This window comes from Arvicanthis niloticus, chromosome 19, assembly GCF_011762505.2.
Source record: "Arvicanthis niloticus isolate mArvNil1 chromosome 19, mArvNil1.pat.X, whole genome shotgun sequence".
Classification (NCBI taxonomy): domain Eukaryota; kingdom Metazoa; phylum Chordata; class Mammalia; order Rodentia; family Muridae; genus Arvicanthis; species Arvicanthis niloticus.
In genome coordinates this window covers 28,284,033-28,310,031 of record NC_047676.1, presented here as the reverse complement: position 1 = coordinate 28,310,031, position 25,999 = coordinate 28,284,033, and the positions used below count along the sequence as shown (strand labels likewise).

Here is a 25,999-nt window from a genome sequence, read left to right as displayed (position 1 = left end):
GAGGACTTTACACTCTGGTTGCCTAGTTGTGTTCCATTCCACTGGAAGTATTGGTCAGCCTTTAACTTGAAGAAAACCCCAAGGCAGGCATGTTTCAGGAGCACAACTTTGAGAAATGCTACATACATTTTAATGACTTTTCTGGCTTCTGTCATAGTTAAATCTTTATCAATATGATCAATACTGCTATGAGCTCCAGGGCACAAACAGCCACCAGCAGACTGGAGTCCCGGCTTAAGTGTCAATTGAGTTAGCTTTTAGATTAGGTTCCATGTTCATGCAGCATCATGAACCCCTTTGTATCTACTACTGGAGATCTGGCTAAGCGGTTGCAGTGGATCATTTTAATGTAATTATTTTAACTTCAGAGATTTCACTCAAAATTTGAAATAAAATCCACAGTTGAGATTCAGAGAAACAGTTTATTCAAAGAATAATCTGTAAATTATCATGAGTTTTGAGTAAATACTGAAAGCTAAAGACTTCCCAATTCTTCAATAAACATATGAAACCATAATGAACTCAGATGGCCTCCAAAGACTTCCATTTTCTCATGTTTAGGAATTTTCAATATTCTCTTATGATAGACATCTCTAATGTTTTCCTTCTTCACATCATCAATAGACTTGGATAAATGGCTGCAAGTATGGAAAACGTGAGTGATTCTCATTTCTGACTCAATAACTAGCATTAAACATTTGGGTGGTTTATTATTATTATTTTGGTTTGGTCATACTCTCCCATATACAATCTTAATAAATAACATAAGATGCACTAGGAAACTAAAGAATTGTAGCATTTAACCTGCACTGGCTCTAGCCAGTATCTGGAATCACAATTGGGTTATAGCCACCAGCTCAACGTATATTGAGACATATAGTAAAAGAGTTGATTGTCTAGGACAGAGTATTGGGAGCAGTGCAGATACTGTGAATACTAGACCAAAAGGAAGTGAGTAGTGCTACAAAAATATACATTGAGTAGAGATCAAACACACAATCAAAAACTGACTTTTAGTCCATGTATAGATGTTAAATTCTTGCTGTGCATAACAAAAATATGGGAGGTAAAAAAAATTGAGAAAATGGCTATTAGGCAAAAAGCAAGTGGCACTTTATGGTTTGAGATATCTCAGCCTGTTTGGATTGCTAGAGTTTTTCAAGTTAAGAAACTTAATGTCAAAAAAGTAGCGAATCATTTTCTTGTCAAGGAAGTACCAAGGTTCAGCCTTGGCTTGGAGAGGGGCTCTGAGAAAAGGGGTGTCTGGAAGTGACAAAAAGAAAGACTCAGAAGTCAAATTGTGTATCCAAGCTGACAACCTGTATTCTGCTTGATACAGCTTTTCCAGTCTGCTTCTCTCTATGTTCTGCTTTCTCTCTGGAGATTATTACTCTGTCTAATTTTTGCTTGCTTGCTATTCTAAGAAGTCTCTCTGTCCTCTGTCCATGTCCTAATGAAGAGGTTAGCTCAGGAACTTTAGAAAGGTCATGGGACACTTGCCGGATGGGAGAAGCTAGTTAGCATTCCTCAGTCAGAGGACACTTGCTCCTCTGGAAGGGAGAGACTTATTAACATTCCTCAGACCAAAGGGGAGGGAACCCACCTGTGGGTAAGGAAGGCTCAGAGCACATAGACACATTCTGCAAGACAGACCAACTCTTGCCACCTACAGACAACGGAAGTCCTTGTCACCTCATTCCCTAAAGACCAATCAGTTTTAAAAGTCACACTGTTCTGCCAGTCACATTGTACCTAATGGCTGCTTCTTTAAAAACTGTATAAAGGCTCACTGAATGAGCTGCTTGGGGTTGCCACCTCTCCTTCAGGTGCAGGATGACCCCAACGTGTTGGAACAATAAATTTCTCTTGCTTTTTGCATCGATTCTTGACTGTGTGTGGTTCACTCAGGGGGTCCCTAGTAATCTAAAGCTCACCAGAGTCTTAGAGTTTCTAGAGGAGCAACTGTTTGAGTCACTTGTTTTCCATCTCAAGATGTTAGCTTCACAGTACTATGTTCATCTAGTGCTGAGAAAACTTTTCTAAGAGATATCATTCCTGGGAACTGACTGACCTCTTGTATGGTTGATGGGATCAAAGACCATTTGGAAAACTCATGAATCACATAACTCATAGTGACATAAGCCAGAAGCAGACATGAGCCCATATAGTAAAGTTCTCTCATGGAACTCACAGTGGTCAAAAATGGAGGTGAAACTACCACACTTACCCAGCACAACAAGTATAGGCTCCCCATTTCTCACTATTGGTAGAGAAATCAAAGGTACCTTTTCTTTCCTATCTTTTTCTCCTTGCCCCCTCAAATATATTTTTTAAAAGAGAGGGACTGATTTTGCTTAATATCTGACCACTCAGAGTTTTTTAAAGTTGATGAGATTGAAACACGAGACAAGAGGCTGAATTCTCTTGCTTCATCGGAGAGTGAAAGAAATGCAAAACTCTGTTTTAGATACAGAGGAAAGACACACATCCAGGTCTACCTTGGTTAGTTGCAGAGTTATCACAGACCTCTTATTTACTTGAAAATTATTCTCAGTCATTGGGGACATGTTCTAATCTGGCTTCTTCCATCAATTCTTCTGCTGAAAGCAGAGCTATGATTTGTCAACTCTGACTTTGCCTTCGAGTTTTCTTGTCTCCTGCTTCCAAACACTCGCTGTGTGGAAGGTTTAATGGATAGATCCGATAAACTAATGCCAGAAGTAAGTGAAAACTTAGCATTCAGTTTGGATTTCAACAGAGGCCTCAGTGCCCAGGTGATGACTGCTACTTGAAAAGGGATTCTGAGGCAGTCTGCTCTCCCCAGCAGACCTCCATTCTCCTGCCATCTTTATGCCCACCTTCATCAGACCTGTTGATCCAGAACCATACACCTTGGTGGGGGTCCAGCACTGATAATAGACTTCTAGGGAAGCCCCACAGGACTTATCGGCCTCATGGGCAAAGGGAATCTAATCAAAAATCCATCAGAGGCCTGCCACACCAGGAACGTTGAGGTTAACCACCCTCACAATACCTACTATAACAGGAACATACAGGGACCAAAGCCATCCACATGGCTAAGAGCCCTCAAAAGAACATAATCAACAAAAAGTTGGGGCAATAAGACACCTTTAGAGCACAGTTGCCTTGTCAGGAAAATGGTAAAATTGGGTCTTGAGGTAGAACTATATCCAGTTTTCTGAGAAACTGCCAAATTGATTTCCAAAGTGTTTGTACATGTTTGAACTCCCACCAGCAGTGGAGGAGTGTTCCCCTTGCTCCACATTTTTGCCAGCATGTGCTGTTACTTGAATTTTTGATCTTACCCATTCTGACCTTTGTAAGATAGAATCTCATAGTTGTTTTGATTTACATTTCCCTGATGACTAATGGCTTTGAACATTTCTTTAAGTGCTTTTTGATTGTTCGAGATTCTTCTGTTGAGAATTTTCTGTTTAGCTCTGTACCCCATTTTTAAATTAAGTTATTTGAGTTGTTAGTGTTAAACTTCTTGAGTTTTTTTTAAAATAAATTTTGTATATTAGTCCTCCATCAAATGCAGGGTTTGTTAAGATCATTTCCCAATATAAAGGCTGATTTTTTTTTGTCCTATTGATAGTGTCCTTTGCCTTACAGAGGCTTTTCAGTTTCATGAGGTCTCATTTATCAACTGTCAATCTTAGAGCCTGAGCCATTGGAATTCTATTGAGTAAGTTGTCTCTTGCACTAATAAGTTCAAGGCTATTCCTCACTTTCTGCCCTATTAGATTTAGTGTATCTGGTTTTACACTGAGGTCTTTGATCCACTTGGACTGAGTTTTGTGAAGGATGATACATATTAATCTATTTCCATTCTTCTACCTGCAAACATCAAGTTAGACCAGCACCAGCAGCTGACTCAGCAGATACAGACACCCACAACCAAACAGTGGATGGAGCTTGGATATTCTTAAGGAAGAGTTGGGGAAAGGTTTGAGGGCCTGAAGGAAATAGGAACTCAACAGGAAGACCAATAGATTCAAATAACCTGGACTCTTGGGACTCTCAAAGACTGAACCACCAACCAAAGAGCATACACAGGCTGGACCTAGCCCCCCCCCCCCCCCGAACATACATACCAGATGTGAATCTCAGTCTTCATGTAGGTCCCAACAACTGGAGTACAAACTATTCCCTAAAGCTGTTGCTTGTCTATGGTATATGTTCTTCTAGCTAGGCTGTCTTGTCTGGCCTCAATGGGAGAGGATGCACCTAGTTCTGCAGAGACTTGAAGTGCCAGGGTGGGAGAGTACCTGAGAGGCCCCACCCACTCAGAGGGTATTCACTTCTATCACAGCTGAGATAGCTGATGCATTCTGTAACTTAATACTTCCTAGCTGATTTGTTAGTATACTCTCTATAGCATCAGTTTTACTGCTTCAAGTTTCTCTTGTATCATTGTCACCCCATTAAAATGGCTGAGGTGGAGAATATTATTTGTTATTTGTACTCTTTATTTACCATATCACACAAGCAGACCTAACCTCTGTCATTTTCCCATTTTATAAATTCATAAATTCCTTTTAAAATACACTAGTCTGTTACAGCCAATGAGAGGTGATCCTGAGTCATTTGGCATCCCTACACAGTACATAGACTACTCATTGTCATTCACGTGAGGTGTGACTTACACACATCCTTACCTGCCTTATTTAATTTTGATTTTTGAACATTGAACAGTCAAGATAATTCTGTGATGAATTATTTTTCAAACAGCCTTCTTTTTTTTCCAATCAAGCTTAGCCATTACATTCCCTTCTCAATAAATTTTATATAAAACATAACTCAGTCAACATTGTATAATATTGTGAATTTTTAAGTATGCCTTATTTCTCGGCCAATGTGATTCCTTTGAAAATTGGTTCAATCAATAAGTTAAAGTCTTGCTTAGGTCAGTGCCTTTCTGAGAATTCATAAGATTTAATGATTTCTTATGGATTAATGTTTAACCATTAAAGAATAAGCACCACATATTGAATTTACATATGTTTGGTAGTATTCTATATGTAACATCGTTTTAAAAGTACAAAAATAACAAATAATATAAAATACCTTGGTGTGAATCTAACCAAGCAAGTGAAAGATCTGTATGACAAGAATTCAAGTCTCTGAAGAAAGAAATTGAAGAAGATCTCAGAAGATGGAAGGATCTCCCATGCTCATGGACTGGCAGGATCAATTTGGTAAAAATGGCCATCTTGCCAAAAGCAATCTACAGATTCAATGCAATCCCCATCAAAATTCCAAATCAATTCTTCAAAGAAATAGAAAGAGCAATGTAGTGAGCCGCTGTTATCAGTGGCTATACATTTGCATTTTCAAGATGGCGCTGGCCTCGTGTTTTCCCAGCAGTAAACAATTATTCTGCGCAGCTGCTAGGCAGAAAAGAGCGCCAAGTCACTGGCCTATCCCGAGGCGTAATATTGGGTGGTGAGCGAACAGCCATTCAGAAGTGAATACGTCACTCTAGGATATATTTAAGCTAGCCGCTTCCGGTTTCTTCCGTCTTTTCGCTTTACCATGTGGAGTAGTAAAAGTCATCGTTGCAGTATACCCGATTACCGCCTCCTGTCCTTATTCACGGGCGAAAAGGGATTTAGGGGGGCGCTCGTTAGAGAGCAATTTGCAAATTCATTTGGAATAACAAAAAACCCAGGATAGCAAAAACAATAACAATAAAATAACAATAAAAGAGGAGCGGCCGGGAGCCCCCCCCCCCCCAGGTCGTGGTGTGGGGCTTCCCGCGCAGCGCCTCGCGGGCCGGGGCGTCCGGGGAGGCTCCGGTACGCTGTCGGGGAGTTGGCAGTGTGTGTGGAGGAGGTGGCACACCCGTCGGGAGCCACATTAGAAATGGAGCAGCCATTCCTGTTAGATGATGAAGAACAAGATCCAGAACCACAGCAGAGTTCACAAGAACCCATCCAAGTTCATGATGCTGATGCCGATGCCGACGAAGATGCCGAGCTGATCTTCGTAGGGGTGGAGAACGTGAAAGAAGACGCCGAGCTGATCTTTGTGGGAGTAACTTCAACTTCCCAACCAGCCAACTCGAACATTCTAAACAGAGTCACCCCAGGTTCACGGTTAAAAAGAAAGCATAGCCGGCTTAGAGAGGCCACGACTCCAAGATTGCAGCCCTCACGACCTGCCGCCCCCACATCAGAGGCAGTGATTGTCTTGCCGGCGTCTCCAGTTGAATCAAGATCAACAGATAGTCCTATTATTATTGAGCCTTTGTCCGAGTCTGATGATAAAAGTAATTCACCACAAGCTGTGCCTAGTAACTCTTCAAAGTGTTGCTCACCTCTGGTTACACTCTCAAGTTCAGAGAATAGTCCGGCGAAGGCAGCGCTTTCAGGAGGAGGTTTGAATGAAAGTTTGTATGTACCGAAGTGCCATTTTTCCATAAATCCACAGAGGCCTGAACGTAGTATTGAGATTGTAGAAGACTTGTCTTCAGCTTTGCCCCCTTCAGGTACCTTGCATACCTCGAGTGCGCAACAGAGGACACCTTCCTTTGATGCTCCCAACTCACTGAACCGTTTTGTGAATGGGGCACCTCTTTCAGAGGGCTCTGTCCACCCTCGCCAGGACAGTGGATTGATGGAAGTGGACTTTTCAAATCCTGCAAGTCAAGAGACTTTTGATCCCAAGAAAGGAAGTTTGACCCTGTTACTTAGTGACTTTTATTATGGACAGTATAAAGGGGATGGGAAGCCAGAGCAGAAGACTCACACAACCTTTAAATGTCCCAGCTGCTCGAAAGCTCTAAAAAATGTTAAATTTATGAACCATACCAAGCATCATTTGGAGCTCGAGAGGCAGGGCAGTGATGACGCCTGGGAGAGCCACACCACCTGTCTCCGCTGCCACTGCCAGTTTGCTTCCCCTTTCCAGCTGGAGTGCCACATCGACCGTGTGCACACGGCACCAGACCCTTCTGTGGTCTGCAAAATCTGTGAATTGTCATTTGAGACAGAGCAAGCCCTCTTACAGCACATGAAAGATAATCATAAGCCTGGGGAAATGCCCTATGTGTGCCAGGTCTGTAAGTACAGGTCCTCTGTCTTCGCGGATGTGGAAACACATTTTACAAAGTGCCACGTAAACACTAAGAACCTGCTTTGTCCATTTTGTCTTAAGATCTTCAAAACTGGGATGCCGTACATGTGCCATTACAGGGGCCACTGGGAAAGGATCGGCCACCAGTGCTCCAAGTGCCGGCTGCAGTTTTTAACCTTCAAGGAGAAAATGGAGCATAAGACCCAGTGCCACCAGATGTTTCAGAAGCCTAAGCAGCTGGAAGGGTTGCCTCCTGAGACGAAGGTCGTGATCCAGGTGTCAGTGAAGCCTGTTGAGTCGGATTCTGTGAAAGTAGCCTCAATCACTGTGAGCACAACTGACTGGGAGCCATCCTACCCCAGATCTCAAGGCAGACTCTCAAAAAAGTCCCGTTAATTCTAATCTAAGTCCCAATCCAAACCCTTCAGAGAGACGGGAGTACAAACCCATACATCGGTTAATCACTGGTGCCCAAGATGCTGAACTGATGAACAGATCTTTTTCCCTTGATTTGGAGATAATGCAGGGTTTTGTCTGTTTTCTGAGGGTGTCTTTTGTTCTTATTTGGCGCTGGAGTTGGATCCAAGGCTTCACACACAATAAGCAAGCTCCATCACCCCAGTCCCCAGCTACAGCATTTTCTGAGTGAACAGTGAGTGTTATTTAAAATACATCTGGTTTTCATATTAAGTGTTTGACTTAACACAAGGAAGGTGTTGGTGTCTATATCCCCGTGAATGGAAAACAAGTTAAAACCGATTTATTAGTATTTCATATAAGTCTAAAGTTTGAGAGCTCTTTTATGTGAAGGTTTGAAGTTTGGTGGGCTCACATGGCCCCACCTCTCCCTGAAGATCTACAGGCAGTTAATGCTTGCTATAGGAGGGAGAGAGCCTTCTTAAGTGGTATAGCATGGGTAAGTGGACAGATACACGTCCTTCTCAGTCTTGAAGCCAAAGGAATCCTGCCTGAATGTCTTTACCTAAAAGAGTATCCAGGGAGGCCAAGCCATTTCTGTTTGTGAAAGGCCCCTGTAATCATTAAAGCACAGCTGTGTGTAGTCTCAGCACCACGTGAAACAGTGATGGTAGTTAGAAGACAGACACGGAGTCGATGACCACGGACTTTGTTCTGCTTGATGCTTAGGGTAGCTAGAGTTACCCACTCTCGGTTCCCTTTTGGCTATGTTTGAAGAACTGGCCATATCCTCTTGGGCCACAGCAGTAAAGCAAGTTGTCCCCGAGGAAAGAAGGCTTGTCATTTGTCTTATGAAGTGTATTGAACCTGAGTTAAAACTGAAAAGGTTTGGAAAAAATGGCATCTGTCCTGTCTGTGGCCGGGGCTGAACTTAGTTCTACCCTCAAGCTGTAATAGGAACTTGCCTAATGATATTGGACATAGCACAAAAACCCAACTAGGGTGACTAGGATTCAAACCCTCTATGGGGTCTTCGTTTTCCAGTCCATGTGTGTGTATCTTGAGTGATTGAATATGTGAAGCTTGCAATTTGATGCCCTGGTGCTTCCCCCCCACCCCCTTGGTGCTAGGGATTAAACACAGGGCCTTACATGTACCACACAAGGGCTCTGTCATTGAACTAGATCCCTAGTCACAATTTGTGTCTTGTCTCCTATTTAAGTGATTATAATGTCTGTATAATCTCCGAGTTGATCACACTAATACTGCTTGGGTCTTACTTGAAGCACTTTTGTGTGCAAGATAATGTCCTAAATGAAGACTTGCCTTCTCCTGTCCCTCATACTACTTAGCTAGTCACTTGCCTGTGGAGGAGCACCTTTACGTTGAACTGTAGAGCATCCTCTGAGGACTTCAACAACTTCAGTAGCATTGGCCCTTTCTGTAAATCTCCAGGGCTGTGTCCTTGAGCCTGGCCTGTCGTCCTTCTCTTGTCCTTCCACCTCCAGCCCAGGTGACCAGCTGCTGCTGCTCATCCCTCAAGGGGTCTGGCTGCATGCTGGTAATAGACACTGGTCTCAAAACTCTTGAGTGTCCTGTTCCTTTCTTTAAAGGTACCTTATCTTGCTGGGTGTGGTAGCACACACTGGTAATAGAGCTCTTGGGAGGCTGGGGCAGGAAGATCTGGAGTTCAGACTCAGCCTGGGCTCTTCAGAGAGTTCCAAATTACACAGCAAGACAAAGGAGGCCGTGGGGACAGGTTCCTTAGATGTCAATGTTCCATATTTCCTTCCTCAGCTTAGTGAAGTTTCCCTAGATTCCATTAAAAAAAATGGGAAGAGGTTATCCCCAGGCCGTGCCCTGGCTCTTAAGGCTGAGGGAGACTAGAGGTTGTATCTTTTGTTTGCTCTGTGCCTGATCATTGACTGTGATCTGCCTCTTGGCTATTTTGATGGGCCTTTTCAGTGATTTTGTTGTTGTTGTTTTTGTTTGGTTGCTTGTTTTTTTGTTGTTTTTTTTTTTTTTTTTTTTTTTTTTTTTTTTTTTTTGCCACATCACACTCTTTACCCCATACCGTTCCTTTAGGTGTGGAAAGTGTTTATGTCCCACTTATTCTGGTGGAAAATCTGTTGTTTATGAAATGAGTCTGCAGGCTTATGTACTGTCTATGGTAAAAGTGAGAACCCTCTTAGACCTGTGTTGATGTCTCCAGCCTGGTCGCTGTAGTTTTCTGTTTCACTAAAATAAAGCATGCTCCTAAGGAGCACAGACAGTTGTTTACTGCTGAGGGAGACCCAGGGCTCTGGCTCCTGCCTACCTGCTTCCCCTGTCCCCTGCCACTGCCCAAACTGACTCCCTGCTACTGCACTGTGTGACCCACTGGCTCTGCCATTCCTCAGTCAGTTCCTGTTTCCTCCTGATGCACAGGCTGCTCTCCCAGTGCTTTCTTTCCCTAAGCCTGCATGGCTGCTACCTCACTTGTGGTTATTTAAGCTTATCGAGATTTTTAGAGTGACTAGAAATGTCCCATGTTCCTGAAGCCCCATTTACCTCTTCTCTTGGAAGGCAACTTACCTCTCCCTGCAGCTTCTGCCCTCCACAATCTAGCTAACTGTCCTAGTCACAGAACTTGAAGAAGAAACCCTTAGCAAGAGCTTTGGCTGTCTTAGAAGTGAGCTAGCTTAAGTCCATTTTTGTGCCTCTAACACAAAGAAGTAGATTGAGCTGAGTCTCTGGAAGCTTTCTGTTTTATATCGACAGCTCTATCTATTTTTAAAGCAATGTCACTTTGTTTTGTTTACACATGTATTAAATATTTGTCAAGATTACTATTTTGTTACTGTGAAGTTGGTTGCTTGTTTTACCAAATAAAGTTATTTTAATGTCACCAAAGTTATTTATAATATTTAAAAAAAAATAACAATAAAAGAACGTCTGGGGAAATCACCATCCCTGACCTCAAATTGTACTACAGAGCAATAGTGATAAAACTACATGGTATTGGTACAGAGACAGGCAGGAAGATCAATGGAATAGAATTGAAGACACAGAAATGAACCCACACACCTATGGTTACTTGATCTTAGACAAAGGAGCTAAAACCATCCAGTGGAAAAAGGACAGCATTTTCAACAAATGGTGTTGGTTCAACTGGAGGTAAGCACCTAGAAGAATGCAAATTGATCCATTCTTATCTCCTTGTACAAAGCTCAAGTCCAGGTGGACAAAGGACCTTCACATAAAACCAGATACACAGAAACTAACAGAAGAGAAGGTGGGGGAAGACCCTCGAATACCTAGGTGCTGGGGAAAAGTTCCTGAACAGAACACCAATGGCTTAGGTTCTAAGATCAAGAACTGACAAATGGAACCTCATAAAATTGCAAAGCTTCAATAAGGTAAAGCTTTATAAATTTGTCAAGTAGGACAAAATGGCAACCAACAGATTGAGAAAAGATCTTTACCAATCCTATATCTGATAAAAGGCTAATATCCAATATATATAAAGAACTCAAGAAATTAGACTCCAGATAACCAAATAACCCTATTAAAAATGGGGTACAGAGCTAAACAAAGAATTCAAAACTGAGGAAATTCAAATGGCTGAGAAGCACCTAAAGAAATGTTCAATATCCTTAGTCATCAGGGAAATGCAAATCAAAACAACCCTGAGATTCCACCTCATACCAGTCAGAATGGATAAGATCAAAAACTCAGGTGATAGCAGATGCTGGTGAGGATGTGGAGAAAGAGGAACACTCCTCCATTGTTGGTGGGATTGCAAGCTGGTACAACCAATCTGGAAATCAGTCTGATGGTTCCTCAGAAAATTGGACATAGCATTACCTGAGGACCCAGCTATACCACTCCTGGACATATACCCAGAAGATGTTCCAACATAATAAGGACACATGCTCCACTATGTTCAGAGCAGCCTTATTTATAATAGCCAGAAGCTTGAAAGAACCTAGATGTCCTTCAACAGAGGAATGGATATAGAAAATGTGGTACATTTACACAATGGAGTATTACTCAGCTATTAAAAATAATGAGTTCATTAAATTCCTAGGCAAATGGATGGAACTAGAAAATATCATCCTGAGTGAGGTAATCCAATCACAAAAGAACACACATAGTATGTACTCATTGATAATTGGATACTAGCCCAAAAGCTTGCAATATCCAAGATACAACTCATAGACCACATGAAGCACATGAACAAGGACGACCAAAGTGTGGGTCTTCTTAGAAGGAGTAACAAAATAATCATGGGAGCAAATATGGAGACAAAGCATGGGACAGAAACTGAAGGAGGGATTGTCCAGAGACTGCTCCTTCTGGGCATCCATCCCTTGTGCATTCACCAAAGTAGACACTGATGTGGATGCCAGGAAGAGCACGCTGACAGGAGCTTGAGCTGTCTCCTTAGAGGTCTGCCAGAGCCTGAAATATACAGAGGAGGATGCTCACAGCTAACCATTGAGCTGATCAAGGGTTTCCCAATGGAGGAGTGAGAGAGAAGACTGAAGGAGCTGAAAGGGTTTGTGGCCCCATGGGGAAAGCAGCAATACCAACCAACCAGAGCTCCCAGGGTCTAACCCACAGGCCTGGCAGCATATAGGGAGGGACCCATGACCCCAGCTGTATACATAGGGGAGGATGACATTGTCAGGCATAGGTGGGTGAGGAAGTTCTTGGTCCAGTGAAGGCTGGATGCCCCACTGTGTGGAAAATTGTACATGGGGAGGTGTGAATGAAAGGGTGGGTGGGGGCATATCCTCATAGAAGCAGGAGAAGGGGGATGGGATAGAGGGCTCCTGGGTGGGGGGAAAGGCATTACATCTGAAATGTAAATAAAATATCCATTAAAAATTTATATATATAAAAAGAAAGACTATGGTTGGGAGCCGACTTTTAGCAGAAAGTGGCTAGAAAGCAGCTATCCACATGCTATCCACGTCATACATGACTGCAAGTTGCACGTGGTATCTATGCCTCCAAGGTGCACGGTGCATGTGCTATCCATGCCTGTAAGGCTTATGTCATATCCACGCACCTACAAGGCACGTGGCAAAAGTGTATAAATACCCCAGATTTTCCTTCAATAAAAGAGACTTGATCAGAACCTCTGTCTTGTCTCCATTCTGTGCGTCTCTTCCCCTTATCCTCACTCTCTCTCTCTCTCTAGACCCTGACCTGAAGACCGGAGAGGCTGTTTGAGCCAAGCAGTGGTGGCACAGGCCTTTAATCCCAGCACTTGGGAGGCCAAGCCAGGCAGAGCAGAGCAGGCCACAACACACTATGGTATCTGAGCCTCAGTTTCCTATGCTAAATAGGACGTTCAATTGTCAGTGATTTCTCCAGTCCTCTATGGATGAATATTCTTTAGTTTCTGAATAAAGTTAGAAAGGATGATTGAACAGACACACACATAAAAATAAAGAAAAACAAACATTGACACCCCCCCAAAAAGAAACCCACATTGTTTTCTCAATATTGATGTTTCTAATTACTGAATTAAATATATCCTGTTTATTTGGTTAAAAAAATTATACAACATAGAACCTTTTCTTCTATTTGCATAACAAAATAAGTGATGATAATAACTGCTTAAAGACAAGACTTCCACAACAAGACATGCTCTTTTAAAATATTTTGCTTTATTAATTTTTAACTTTTTAAAATACTTTCTTCTGGGAAGGAGGTTGCAAGGGCAGAGGGCAGATATGGGGGGAAGGAAGAAAATGGAGTTCAGGAACATGATGTGAAACTCATAAGGAATAAGTAAAAATTAAAAATAATAGTTTAACAGAAGATTGTGAATTGTTGACTGAAGAGATGTAGGGTTGGATAATTTGTATAATGATTGGTAGAGAGATGGGTATTGAATGAATGTTGTCATGGAGAATAAAAGACAGACACATAATCAGGTAGGTATAATGAAAGAGCTTTTCATGCCTAGTTGTTCAGTCTGTTGACTAGTTTTCTTTACAATTACGATAATTCTGCAGAAAGAGGAAGATTTTTTCCTAGACCTTGTCTACACTACATCATCCATCATCTTTGAATACAATCTCCTTCACAAAACAAAAACAAAAACAAAAAACCAGGCAAGACACTTTTAACAACCCATGGTAGAGAAAGAGCTGTCTGGTCCTCACACATCATCCTTAATTGGTTGAAATCCTCTACCAACTGATATTTCCTGTTGGGAGGCAGAGGCACATATATTTCTGAGTTCGAGGCCAGCCTGGTCTACAGAGTGAGGTCCAGGACAGCCAGGGCTACACAGAGAAACTCTGTCTCAAAAACCAAACAAAAACCAAACCAAACAAAACAAACAAACAAACAAAAAAACCCTCCTACTGAACTCAACTGCACTGATGACACAGTAAAAGTGAACCTGACATTTTCTTTTATCTAAGAGTATCACTTCCATTCCACAATATAGATGCATGTTTATATTTCTCTTAATTAAAATGGCCTCACTTTTCTATACTTATACAAAGTCTACTGTATTACATTGAAAACCTAAAAGGTTGACATACTTCACAGTTTTGGATGTCTCAGGTAACGTCACCAACACCATTTCATTCCAGTAGGACATTTTGGTATCAGTATTGTGGCAGAAGAAATGAAAGGACAAGATCCCATGGCAAAGCAAGATGCCACATGTTGGGAGCCGACATTTAGCAGAAAGCGGCTATCAGCTTTGCAGCCATCTTGAGCCATATACCCTGATAAGAGATGTGATTACAATAGCCTACAACAGCTGAGCACACTCTGATAACATCTCGTTTTAGATACCCAGGATTTTCCCCTGGGTGTGTGAGATTAAAGTTGTGTGACTTAAAGGTGTGACTTAGAGATCAGATTTAGAGACAAGACCTAAGGGCATGACTTAAAGGCGTGACCTAAAGGCATGGCTTAGAAGTGAGACATATAAAAGGCGAGAGACAGACAGGAGAGTAAAGAACAATTTCGAGTATCAGAGAATCAGACACTTCAGAGAGTACAACTTGGAACTAGGAATTAGGTTAGACAGTACAACTTGGAGTTAGTTATTAGGCATTAGGTAGCAGGCACTTGGAAGAAGTAACTTGGAGAAAGAACTTGGAGGCACTAGGGACTAGGAACTAGGGACTAGGAACTCAAGATTTAGGACTTGGACTAGGAAAGAGACTGAAGAATAAACGGGATTGAATCACACTCTGTCTGGTCTCCATTCTTCGAGTCTATCCTCACTCTCTCTCTTGCTGAACCCTGACCCGCAGACCAGAGCGGCAGCTTGGGCTGGGATACAGTGGCTGCCAAGCACGGAGTGGAGAGGGCCGCAACATTTTTGGCCGCCCAAAGTGGGGCAGCTCAGGCCTCAACATTTTTGGCGCCTGAACTTGGGCCAGTGCAGTTCTCAACAGCCACAAAGGGTGGGCACTATTTGGTTCTTTTTCTTATAGTTCAGCTATGGGAATTTACTCACAGCACCAGGAGAACTACCACAGTCAATTCTAGGAGCTGGGTTCTTACTGACTCTCACTCTATGCTCTTTGTGTTAAATGAATCAGCATCTCTACATAACCACACTGAGGCTCAGACCTTCATGATCAAATACCTGTGAAGAAACCATAACAAAGACATTGTGACTACAAGTTGATTCTAAAGGACTGTAGACACAAGAATGCTTCTGAGTTCTCAAATTGTATTCTCCCCATATAAAATGATAGTTCAAATTACTGCACAAGTAATGGATTTTCTGAGAGAGTGAGTCTCTCATTCCATCTTGGATGAGAAAAGCCATGTTTTCAAGAGTACCTGGGCCACTTCTATGTATTCATGGTTTTCCTTGTTATAGGACTGGATCATTCTCTTTATAGATAATGGTGGAAAAGTACTGAAGAAAAAGGGTTTCTGCTATAGTGCCTTAGGCAAGAATTTAAGATATTTTTTAACATTGTGTTCTATAAATATTTGAGACAGCATGATGCATAAATGTGAAATTAAACCTCAAAGTGAAGATTTATTTGAATTTGTTTTTAATATTTATTTTATACCAGAGCTATGGAAGTCTATTATTTGGCTAATATTTTGCACTCAGTGTTATAATCAGAATTTTTTTTGTGTGTGTGTGTGTGAGACAGTCCAACCCATTGTGGAAAAGAGCACATGGTTGATTCTTTAGAAGTTGCTATGAAGTTATTTACCAGTTTTGCAAGAACACATTATAGTAGTGATTTGAAATGTAACTGAATTCTCAAGGGTTAATGAGAGCACTCCATAAATGTTGAACAAAACACAGGACTCTAAGGTTAGATATAGTTACTGACAGGTTTCAATATATACTGAAAATATATTGCAGCACTGTAAACATTGTAAACATCAAGGAAGATGGACTAGAGAGATGAGGTGCAGATTCTGAGTAGATTATGAGATTTTAAGGAGTAGAAATAACTGCAAGAATGGCCAGTCTTAGGACATTTGTTGGAAAGTAATGGAATATTTTCTTTAAAAATACATTGAAATGAATATATCCCACAAGATTTTTAATTTTTTTTTTCACAGAGAAGAATTCTACAGCTACGCAAAACTACTTAAATATTTTGCGACTTTATGCAGTGAGCTGTTAAGCAGAAGGGATAACATGGATTCTTTTACATGAGAACTTTGACCTACTATTTTTGGATTCAACAGATCCTTGTGTTTTCCTCATTACTGAGAAACTAGGAAAACAATTTGTGTCCTTTATTCCCATACTATTTAGCTTTATGGACTTTGGGTTACCAAGCCCCTTGTCCTATGTTCCAGTGTACAGTTTCCGTCTAACTGACCAGACAAACTTCTGGGGCCTAGTGAAGAACTTTCTCATGTTCTTTGATTTCTCTATGAAATAAAAGAATTTTCTTATTATGATGGGATCATCCAGGAGCATTTTGCAGAAGGCTCTTGTCCAGTTTTATCTGACCTTTTACTGAAAGCTGAGCTGTGGTTTGTTAATTGTGACTTTGCCTTGGATTTCACTCATCCCCTGTTTCCCAACACTGTCTATATGGGAGGCTTACTGGACAAACCTGTTCACCCAGTTTTCCAAGTAAGTGAACCCTGAGGTTTAAGGATGATGGTACATGCTGTGACTACCATTTGCTGAGAACACAATAGGATGTTGCAAGAAAAGTATTTCAGATGCAACTTTTAGCTGTGCAAGGATAAAGTTAGAAGTTTTTCTACCCTAGAATTAAGGACCCCTGACAGTATACTACCTGTGGGCTCTCTTTTTCTAACTCCAGTCTTGACTTTGTGGCTATGAATTTCTAAATAAAGTTTTATGATATTTAAGTGTGTATATTTAAATTCTGCATGACAGAAAACACACAATTTTTTGTTTAATGAGGTATTTTGTTTAATTATATATTTAAGTAAGAGTCAATATCAATGTTTATAAAAATAGTCATAAAATTGAGGATTTCAATTTTGTTTAGTTATGTATTTAAGTAAGAGTCAATATTAATATTTATAAAAATAGCCATAAAATTGAACATTTCAATAGCGTAAGCTACAAATATTGATGATAGAAAGTAAAGATTTCCCAAATAAATGGAGATATACCATAAAAAAATTCTGAAGAAATTGTTTGGGTAGAAATATTGCACAATTCATTCTATAAAGTCATAATTATTCTGATGTAAATCTAGAAAGCAAGACACTTCTTACTTTCTCATCAGAAGACAAGAAATGTAGAAACAAACAAGGGGAAATTGAATTTAAGTACACTATTTCTAGGAATATGAATCTATAAGACTAGTGTAAAAAAGATTTTCAGATCATACAATAATCCAAAGACAAAATTGCCATACCATATGGCCATTGTTGCAGTAGACATATATATATATATATATATATATATATATATATATATATATATATATGTATATATATGTACTTTTAATTGAAAAGTCATCCAAATAAATACTTGTGCATGTATGATTATAGGAATATTCATTATATCCCAGAGGTAGAAATAACCAATGCACCCATGCTAAAAAAATGAAAACACACACACACACTCTCTCTCTCAGATGTTTTTAGCCTTAAGAGATAAGGTAATTATATACTATACTCAAAATAAGACAAAACTGGTATGCTAAGTGAAAGAACCCAATCTAAAATGTCACTTCAAGAGTAGGCCATTCAGACAAAGCGACATATTGGTAAATTCTGGACACTGTACTAGTAAGACTTGGACCATGAATGTTTAATGGATAAGATCTGTGAAAATGGAGGAACAGTGGAAGTTTATAGGATTGAAAATGTATTGAAATGTTAATCAAAGGCTTTATAAGTTTGGTAATGCTCAATCAGAAGTGTAACCCAATACCCAACTGAGATATATAAACTATCTTTGACTGGTGGAGACACGTATCTGCCTCCATGCCCCCCCTCTTTCTCTCTCTTTCTCTCTCTCAACACCTAGCTTCTCCTCTTCTTCATCTTCTCCTCTCCTTACTCCATCTCTTCCTCTCAGTACTCCTTCCCCCTTAGCTCCTCCTACATATCACCTTTCTTGTTAAAATAAAACTTTTCTCTCAAAATACAATTAGAGCATAATTATTCCTAATTGTACCAGTGAGGTACAAGATAGTCCTAATACCCAGTCCATCATTTTCTTATAGTTTAACTGCATAGTATTTTTTAGAGAAGATGAGCTGATTCTATGAGACATAGATAGATAGATAGATAGATAGATAGAGATTAATAATTCAATTATCAACAGTCATTTTAATTTTTTTAAGGAACATGGGGCGGGTATTAGGATTCAGAAAGACAAACATGTCTGCTGTATTATTACATGATTCATAGTCTTCAAACTGTAGAAAGTACAGTACACAGTGGATTTTACTCAGATATACATGGCAGTCTTACTGGCTTTTATTATTTTTCTCAAAGTGCCAACTTAACTCACCTTCCCAAACTTTTCAACCTAAAGTATTGAACCCTTTTTCCTTTTGTAACAGCCCACCCAAGCATTCATCTGTTTGTTACCCATGGAGGAATTCACAGTGTAACAGAAGCCATTCAACTTGGGGTATCCATCATTGGGATTCCAATCAACTTAGATCAGCCATACAACATGGTCCAAGTAGAGGCAAGGAAGTTTGGAATTTCATCTGGCCTGAGGATGTCAAGGAGGAGACACTAGTCCTGAAGATAAGACAAGTCATGGAAGACAAGAGGTATTTAGCTATCATATGTAGTGATCATCAAGGTGAATGTAGCTCTCAGCTAAGAGCAATATGGGAGAGTCTATTTTTCAATACAGAAGAGTCATCCAGGAGACAGAATTATGTGTAATATACTAGAGCTGATCTGTGTCCTCTGAAAGTAACACTACAGAAATTAGAGTGAGGCACCGACAATAAGTGTCTAGTTTATGTCTACATATATGGGGCCTCTTTTAGTGAGATAATGATTTTCTTTAATGAGAATTCCATGTGAGGCAGGGGATTGCCTTACACTTCTACAAACATACCACACTCTCCTCTCTTCTTCCTCCCACTCTCCTCCTCCTCTTCCTTCTCCTCCTCTTCCTCCTCCTCCTCTTCCTCCTCCTCCTCTTCCTCCTCTTCCTCCTCCTCTTCTTTCTCCTTCTCCTCCTCCTCCTCTACATCTTCCTCCTCCTCTTTCTCCTCCTCCTCTCACTTTGTCTATTAATGCCCCTCCCAGTCTCTTTAGGGAATATCTTGTCCATGAGATTCAAGTCTCACCTCTGACATTATCTTTCTAGTTCATTGGTTCGATCTCTAGCAGCCTCCTATCATGCTAGCTTACTACATAAATTCTGTCCATTGTAGCATTTAGGGTCTACAAACACTCTACTTTTCTGTATTTTCCTTTACTTTTGTACCTTATTGAAAGGCAGCTATGCTCACTGTTATACATGCTTTGTACTTTATTGTAATCTGCGAACTAAAGTGTGAGTCCCTCATCTTCCACTTTCTTCTCAGAGCTAACAAAGGGTCACCACTAAAATGGTAGTTAATTGTTTCCTATTTATCGATGCAATGAGATGGGCCCTGGTCACTTCAAGGTGAATACCTCCTACCAGAACCCAGTGATCTCCCTTAAAGAAAAACAAGTATTTTTCCCTTTATAACAAAGAGAGGATGAATAATTTATTGATGCTCTAAGAGCAGAAATCTGAGTCAAATCTTCAAATTTTGTACATTTCTGTATAATTAGGCACTCAGGCAGGTCTTGTTAGTGGGAAGAAAAACAACCATGTAACAGAAGATGTAAGACCTAAGGAGTTGGTCTAGTAGGTTTCAGGGCAGTTGTAAATATTTGCAGTTTCATGTGTTGTGGTGGATGTTAATTTTCGGAAGAACAATTAGATTTTCAGATTATTAAAGTCTGAGTGGGCATTCCTCTTTGTGCCCTGTGACAGAAGTATTTTAGAGTGGAACAAAAATGATATTGTGCATCTTTAGGGCCAGATCTATAATTTGTGAAAATGCAAATATGAGAATCCTTTAGCCAAATAATTTTGAAATAGTGACAAACCAACAAGACTCAAATGAAGCACAGGGTTCTGGAGAGATGGCTCAGTGGATGACAGCCCTTGCTGTTCTTTTAGAGTACTGGAGTTTGGTAACCTATACACATACTGTAGGGCTCACAACCACCTGTAAATCCACCTCCAGAGGATCTGATAACCGTTTCTGGCCTTCACTGGCAGCTTCATTCATGTCCACATATACACATGCATATGCTTACATGCTCACATGCACATACATACACAATAATTAAAATGAAAAATAAATTCTTAAGCCAACCAGGGGATACTACTATGCATAATGTGTAAATATGAAGTTTGAGTTGGGAAAACCATTTCTGACCAATATGATATTCTGTTGTTATACAAAGGAAGCGAGGCACAATTCTCCAGATTCTCCAGAGTATTATTTGTCAACAAGTGTACAATGCTACAGAGTAACTGCTCCATAGTATGATATTATGTCAACTATAACATTACCTTATTTAATAGAAGAGGTACAATCTAGTCCTGAAATAGTATTTTTTGTATACCTTAGCACTTTTAGAATTCATTATTAATCTGGGTAAGATTATATTAATCTTTTAAAGTAGATCTAACTAATGAGAGGTGTGTACATATCCATATGTAACCCACCTATGGGTACAGAGTAGAAACATCTGGGTGGTTTGTGTGTGTGTGTGTGTGTCTATGTGTGTGTGTCTATGTGTGTGTGTTTGTCTGTATAGAGGTAATTAAAGATATGAGGTCTCAAAATATTGGCACATTACTATAATAACATCTGTTGGGCCTGACATGAAGTCTAATCTCCATTCTACCTTCACCCTTCAGTCAGGTACACAGGTGGAGTCCCTCCCCCCTATTCCCCTCCCTATTTAACTCAGGTCTGCCCTGGGTTCTAGGGGGTGTGCATCCAGATCCATCCACCATCTGTCATGCCAATAAACCGGTTTTGGAAACCCAAGGACTTCCTTGTGTGTGGGGCCACACTGTGAGGAACCGTGAAGAGGCCTTTAGTTAGTGAGCTACCAGGCCTAACTTCCAGCTGGAGGAACCCAGGGTATTCCCAGCCAACTACACACAGCGTGGCGTGAGGAACCCTGGGTTCCCCAGCCATTTTTTATATACAAACATCCCTTCTGTTTTGACCTACAGGTACAAGTCTGCAGCAATGGCTACTAGAGTAATCAGACACACCCACCCAGTTCCCCCAGCCCAGAGGCTTGTGAGCTGGATAGACCACATCCTGAAGACAGGGGGTGAAGCACATCTCAAGCTCCATGCTTTCCAGCAGTAATGGCATGAGCAGTATTTGCTGGATGTCATCCTATTCCTGGTAGCGTTCGCTCTGGACACCTTATGGCTTTGTGGGAAGGTTCTTGGTGCTGTGGTCAGGTATCTGAGTAAAGCCAAGAAGACGAAGAAGACATGACATTAAGACATGATTGTGCTGCCGAGGGAGGGGTGAAACTGGTGTTGGTGGAGGTGCTCTGAATCTTCAAAAGGTTTCCCACCATGGCACAGATCTCTTCCTTCTGATACCCAAGCAGTTAGCCCTCACATTTTGACTGCTCCTTTATGGAAATCCCATGTCTCACACTTGGCCTTCTTGACCTTCTTGTAGCTCAGAACTCTCTGCTTAGAAACAACGCCTCCTAGACAATTCTGCCTTCTAGGTAACCTTCTCCTAGACCCAGTCTTTATAGTTTTACTCTTTGTTGGCAGAGAAAACCTTTGTCTCACTTAATCTACTGCTTCACATAGCCTACCACTAAATAACATTAAGCGTCAAATGCCTTAAAGTGTGTGATTTAATGACTGAGACATAGTAAATTCAAGATGAGTGTCATGTACCAAGAGGAAGGGAAATGTTCCAAAATGATGAAGCATCTTTAGGAACAGCATAAAAAAAGAATTATAGTGCAGAATATATCTCACTGAAAATAATCGTATGTTCTTAGCACTAGAATCAAGTAAACATGTACATAAACTGTGAGAAGGCAATGGAAGAGGAATGGAAGAGAGGAGATGGGATAAATGATTCATTTGTCACTGCTGAAGTTGGAGGTATCTCAGTGAAGAAATTATGGAGAGATGAAAGTGAAGCCAGGCAAAAGATAATTACTTGACACACAATAGTTCATGAAGGTTCATTATGTTACTATGAAAATTATTTACCAAGCATAAGTGCTTGCAAATTTTGTACACAAACTCAATCTGTAATGAAAGTTAACAGTATTGATAGGAAAACAGAAACATACCCCTGACTGTAAATCATGATACACAATCAATGCTACATTCATGATATTCCTATCCAAACTCTAAAACCATATAGGTAGTGATAAAATATTTATTTTCTTCCCTTTTCTGCCCCCAACTTCTAGAATTCCATTCTACCCACCAAACTAATTTTTAGATGACCCTTCTGCTCCACAGCAGTTTTGTAAGCATTGAGTCATGTTTTCTAGTTGCCCTTTTTATTGATGACCCACTAAATTTACTTAAGGTTGCTTCCATGAACATGGGTCCAGGGTTATTTATTAGGGTATGGGCAACTTCCCAGTAGCTACACCATTGAAGAAGGAATGATTCTCCTACTAGCAGCCATGAGTTATCCACAGCTTCTTAGATGTAGGTGGATGCTCCCTAAGACATCCCCACCCCATGCTGTGGTGTTTATGAGCTAGATCTTAGGCATAGCCTGGGCAGATGCTCACAGCTGCTGTGCGTTTGCCAGTGTAATGGCTGTGTCACATCCACAAGCCAGTGTCTAGTGACACTCCAAGTCCACAGTGCTCTGTGGCTTTTACATTCTTTTAGTCCTTTTATCCATCCCTGAGCACATGATCTCTCCCTTCCCTGCCTCTCTCTTTCCCTGTGTATGTCTGTTTCCTCCCACTCTGTGTGTGTGTGTGTGTGTGTGTGTGTGTGTGTGTGTGGTTGATTTAGGCCATTTAAAGCTGAACAACCAGTAGTCACTTATTTTCAGTTATGAGTCTCTACATCAGCCATTGCCACTGAGGATAGGGATGGGGATGGGGATGGGGATGGGGATGGGGATGGGGATGGGGATGGGGATGGGGATGGGGATGGGGATGGGGATGGGGATGGGGATGGGGATGGGGATGGGGAAAGAAGCTTCCTTTAGCAACTTTGATAACAACATTAATATATCAAATAAATTCTTGATACATTTTGACCTCTTTATCCTTTTTGGAAAAAATAAAGGTTACAGTAACAAGGTCATAGCATGCAGGACTGACATGTCTGTGCTGTTTTCAAACACCGGGACCAAAAATCCTCACTCTTGTCTGAGTTTATCTCCAAGTGTGCTTTGAAAAACCACGTCCACCAAATGTTCTTTGCCTAGTAGGAGTGCCTGCTCCAGGCCCCTGATGGGATCCTAAGGATGCCCACAGTTTATACTGTCAGCCAAGAGGCCTCTCTAAGGAGTTTAAAGTGTGCCTCTGACTGCCTTGCTTCTGGCCTGTAGGAGGTCCTGCTTTTTTAAATCTAAAATTCTTGACACAAACTAATGTAAAGGAAACCCCAGAGCAGCTTGGAAGAAAGGAAAATGCTCCATTTTCTCAAGAACTAGCTCCCCTCTCTGGTCTCCGTTGTTGGGCACACTCTGAGACTTATAGTCTCTGGAACACCCCAGTCAACCCTGCTCTCAGCTGGTGGGAAGCCGTACTATAATGACACTCCAATAGTTTTAAATGCTAAGGCATTGCAGTATAGAATTACCTAGGAACAGAACCTGAATGAGGGATTCTGTAGATCAGGTTTCCTTGTGCGCATATGTATGGGGGACTGTCTTCTTTGTTAGTTGATGTAGAAACACCTAGCCCATTGAACACTGCTGCATTCCTGAGGCAGGGGGACCTGAACTATGCAAGATAGGGCAAAACCAGCTGAGAAAATGCAAGGAAGCTGGTCGCTTGTGTACATCTGTCCTTTCTGCTTTTGATTGTGGATGTGTTAAGTTCCTGTCTTGACATCTCTGCAAGAGTAGACGGTAACACAGAGTGGTAATAATAGATTGTAAGTTGGAGATGTAAGCCAAACAAACCGTCTCTTCACTAAGTTGATTTTGGTCAGAGAAATTTATAACAGCAACAGGAATGACACTAGACACTCAGCACTACCGTCCCAGAAGCACAAGCATCCTAGACTCTCCACTCTGAGTTTCCTTTTCAAATATTCACACAAAGTAGATACAGTAAGGATTTTTTTTTCAGCTTCTGAAAGGAGGAGTCCAGGAGATAATGAAGGTCACTGGTCAGGGCTTGCTGACTGCCCAGTATTCCTATTATGTATTGCATAATAGTAGCTGAGACCAATTCTAGATTGCGATACATCTTGAGTCCTAGAAACCTGTCTGGTAGAAATTCTGATTTCCTTTCTTCTAAAGGTTCTAGCTGTGTACTTGGAAACAGTAAGAGAAAAAAAAAATCCTTTTTCTTTTCTTGCAACTTGTCTTTCCTTCTTCTTATTTGTACCACAGTCTTCCTAGATAGGGTCATGGAAAATAGAAGCTGGAGAGGGAATCTTTAACCCTGCCTACATCATGTACTTATCCCTATCAAAACGTGTCGCATCCTTTCTAGAAATCAGAGCAGAGGTTTGTCAACTCTGACTTTGTCTGGGATTTGGTTTGTCCTCTGCCTATTATACTATAATACTATCGATATTGGAGCCTTACCAATCCATTAAGTCAGGACTGGAAGTGAATGGAACCTATGCCTGAAATTTGGATTTAATTTCGATTACAAAGGTGGTAACTAGATCTGCCAGACGAATTCTGAGAATGAAATAGGGTATAAGAAGAGAGGTACAGCAAGTGCACACACACAGGGCTGCGCACACACAGGGATGGGTCTTCATCTACCGTAAGCTTCAGAACTTGCCTTTACGGCCCCTCTCCTCTTTCATTGTTGCCATGGATTCAGTGGCATCAGCTTTTTATTTAAGCTTGTATTTTTGCTTACATTTTATGGTATGTGTACCATAAAGGCAAGGAGAAACCACATACACAATCATTGCCAAGCATGTGAACTAATCACATTGAAAACGAAGTACACTTTCAGAAGTGAGGAGAGTTGGGTGGGAATGAGTGGACCGGCAGTATAATCTTCAGGTGTTGAGCTCTGTTCTACAACCCTGTGATTTGATTCATATGAATCAGATCCTGTCACTCTATAAGCAGTTAAACCTCAACTTTTGAGTTTGTGCAGAGTACAGACGCAGAGTAACTGCCACTGGTATATTAGGTATACTATTCCTGTTATATATGGAAGACACAACTCCTGTTTCTTTGGAGTCATCCCCTACCTCTGGCTTCTGGCTCCGACAACTTTTTTTGTCTCTGACCAGGCTTAGATCTCAGCCTTGAGAGGATAGGGAAAGGTTCAATGAAGACATCCCACGTAGGACTGAGTGGTCCAAAGTCTCTTACTTCCTATACATTGTACAGTTATGAGTCTCTGTGTTAGTTCCCAGCTACTGCAAGAGGAAACTTCTGTGGTGATGGATGAGTAAGTCAGTAGCAGTATATTCTTAGGATCCATTTATGGACATGTATGGTGAAGCCAGAGATTGACATTAAGTGTCTTTCTTTATATTACATATACCCCGCTTTTCCAGATGGGATCTTTTACTAGAACTGACACTTGGCAATTAAGTAAGACAGGCAGGTGAGCAAGGCTCCAAGATTCACCTATTTTGACCTTCCTAGTGCTGGGATTATAGGTGCCTGGTGTTTTGTTTTGTGTTTTAATGTGAGATCTAAGTATCTGTATTCAAGTCCACAAATGTTTAGTGCACTGAACCATTTTACCAGTCCTGAGGTCTGATGTTTGAAACTAAGAGAAGATGGGTGTCTCAGCTCCAGAAGAGGGAGAGAATCCATTGTTGCTTCCAGAACCTCAGTGAACA

General features: G+C 40.9%; 1 protein-coding gene and 1 pseudogene across 1 annotated transcript; both read left to right on the top strand.

The window, feature by feature from the left end:
* The first annotated feature begins 5,776 nt into the window (after positions 1-5,776).
* On the top strand, positions 5,777-7,833 carry LOC117723974 (zinc finger protein 280B-like). Its single transcript, XM_034523582.2, has one exon. The coding sequence runs from the start codon at positions 5,890-5,892 to the stop codon at positions 7,495-7,497; it is 1,608 nt and encodes a 535-aa protein (XP_034379473.1). The 5' UTR covers positions 5,777-5,889; the 3' UTR covers positions 7,498-7,833.
* An 8,141-nt stretch (positions 7,834-15,974) lies between these two features.
* On the top strand, positions 15,975-21,494 carry LOC117723732 (UDP-glucuronosyltransferase 3A2-like; annotated as a pseudogene).
* Positions 21,495-25,999: the final 4,505 nt, after the last annotated feature.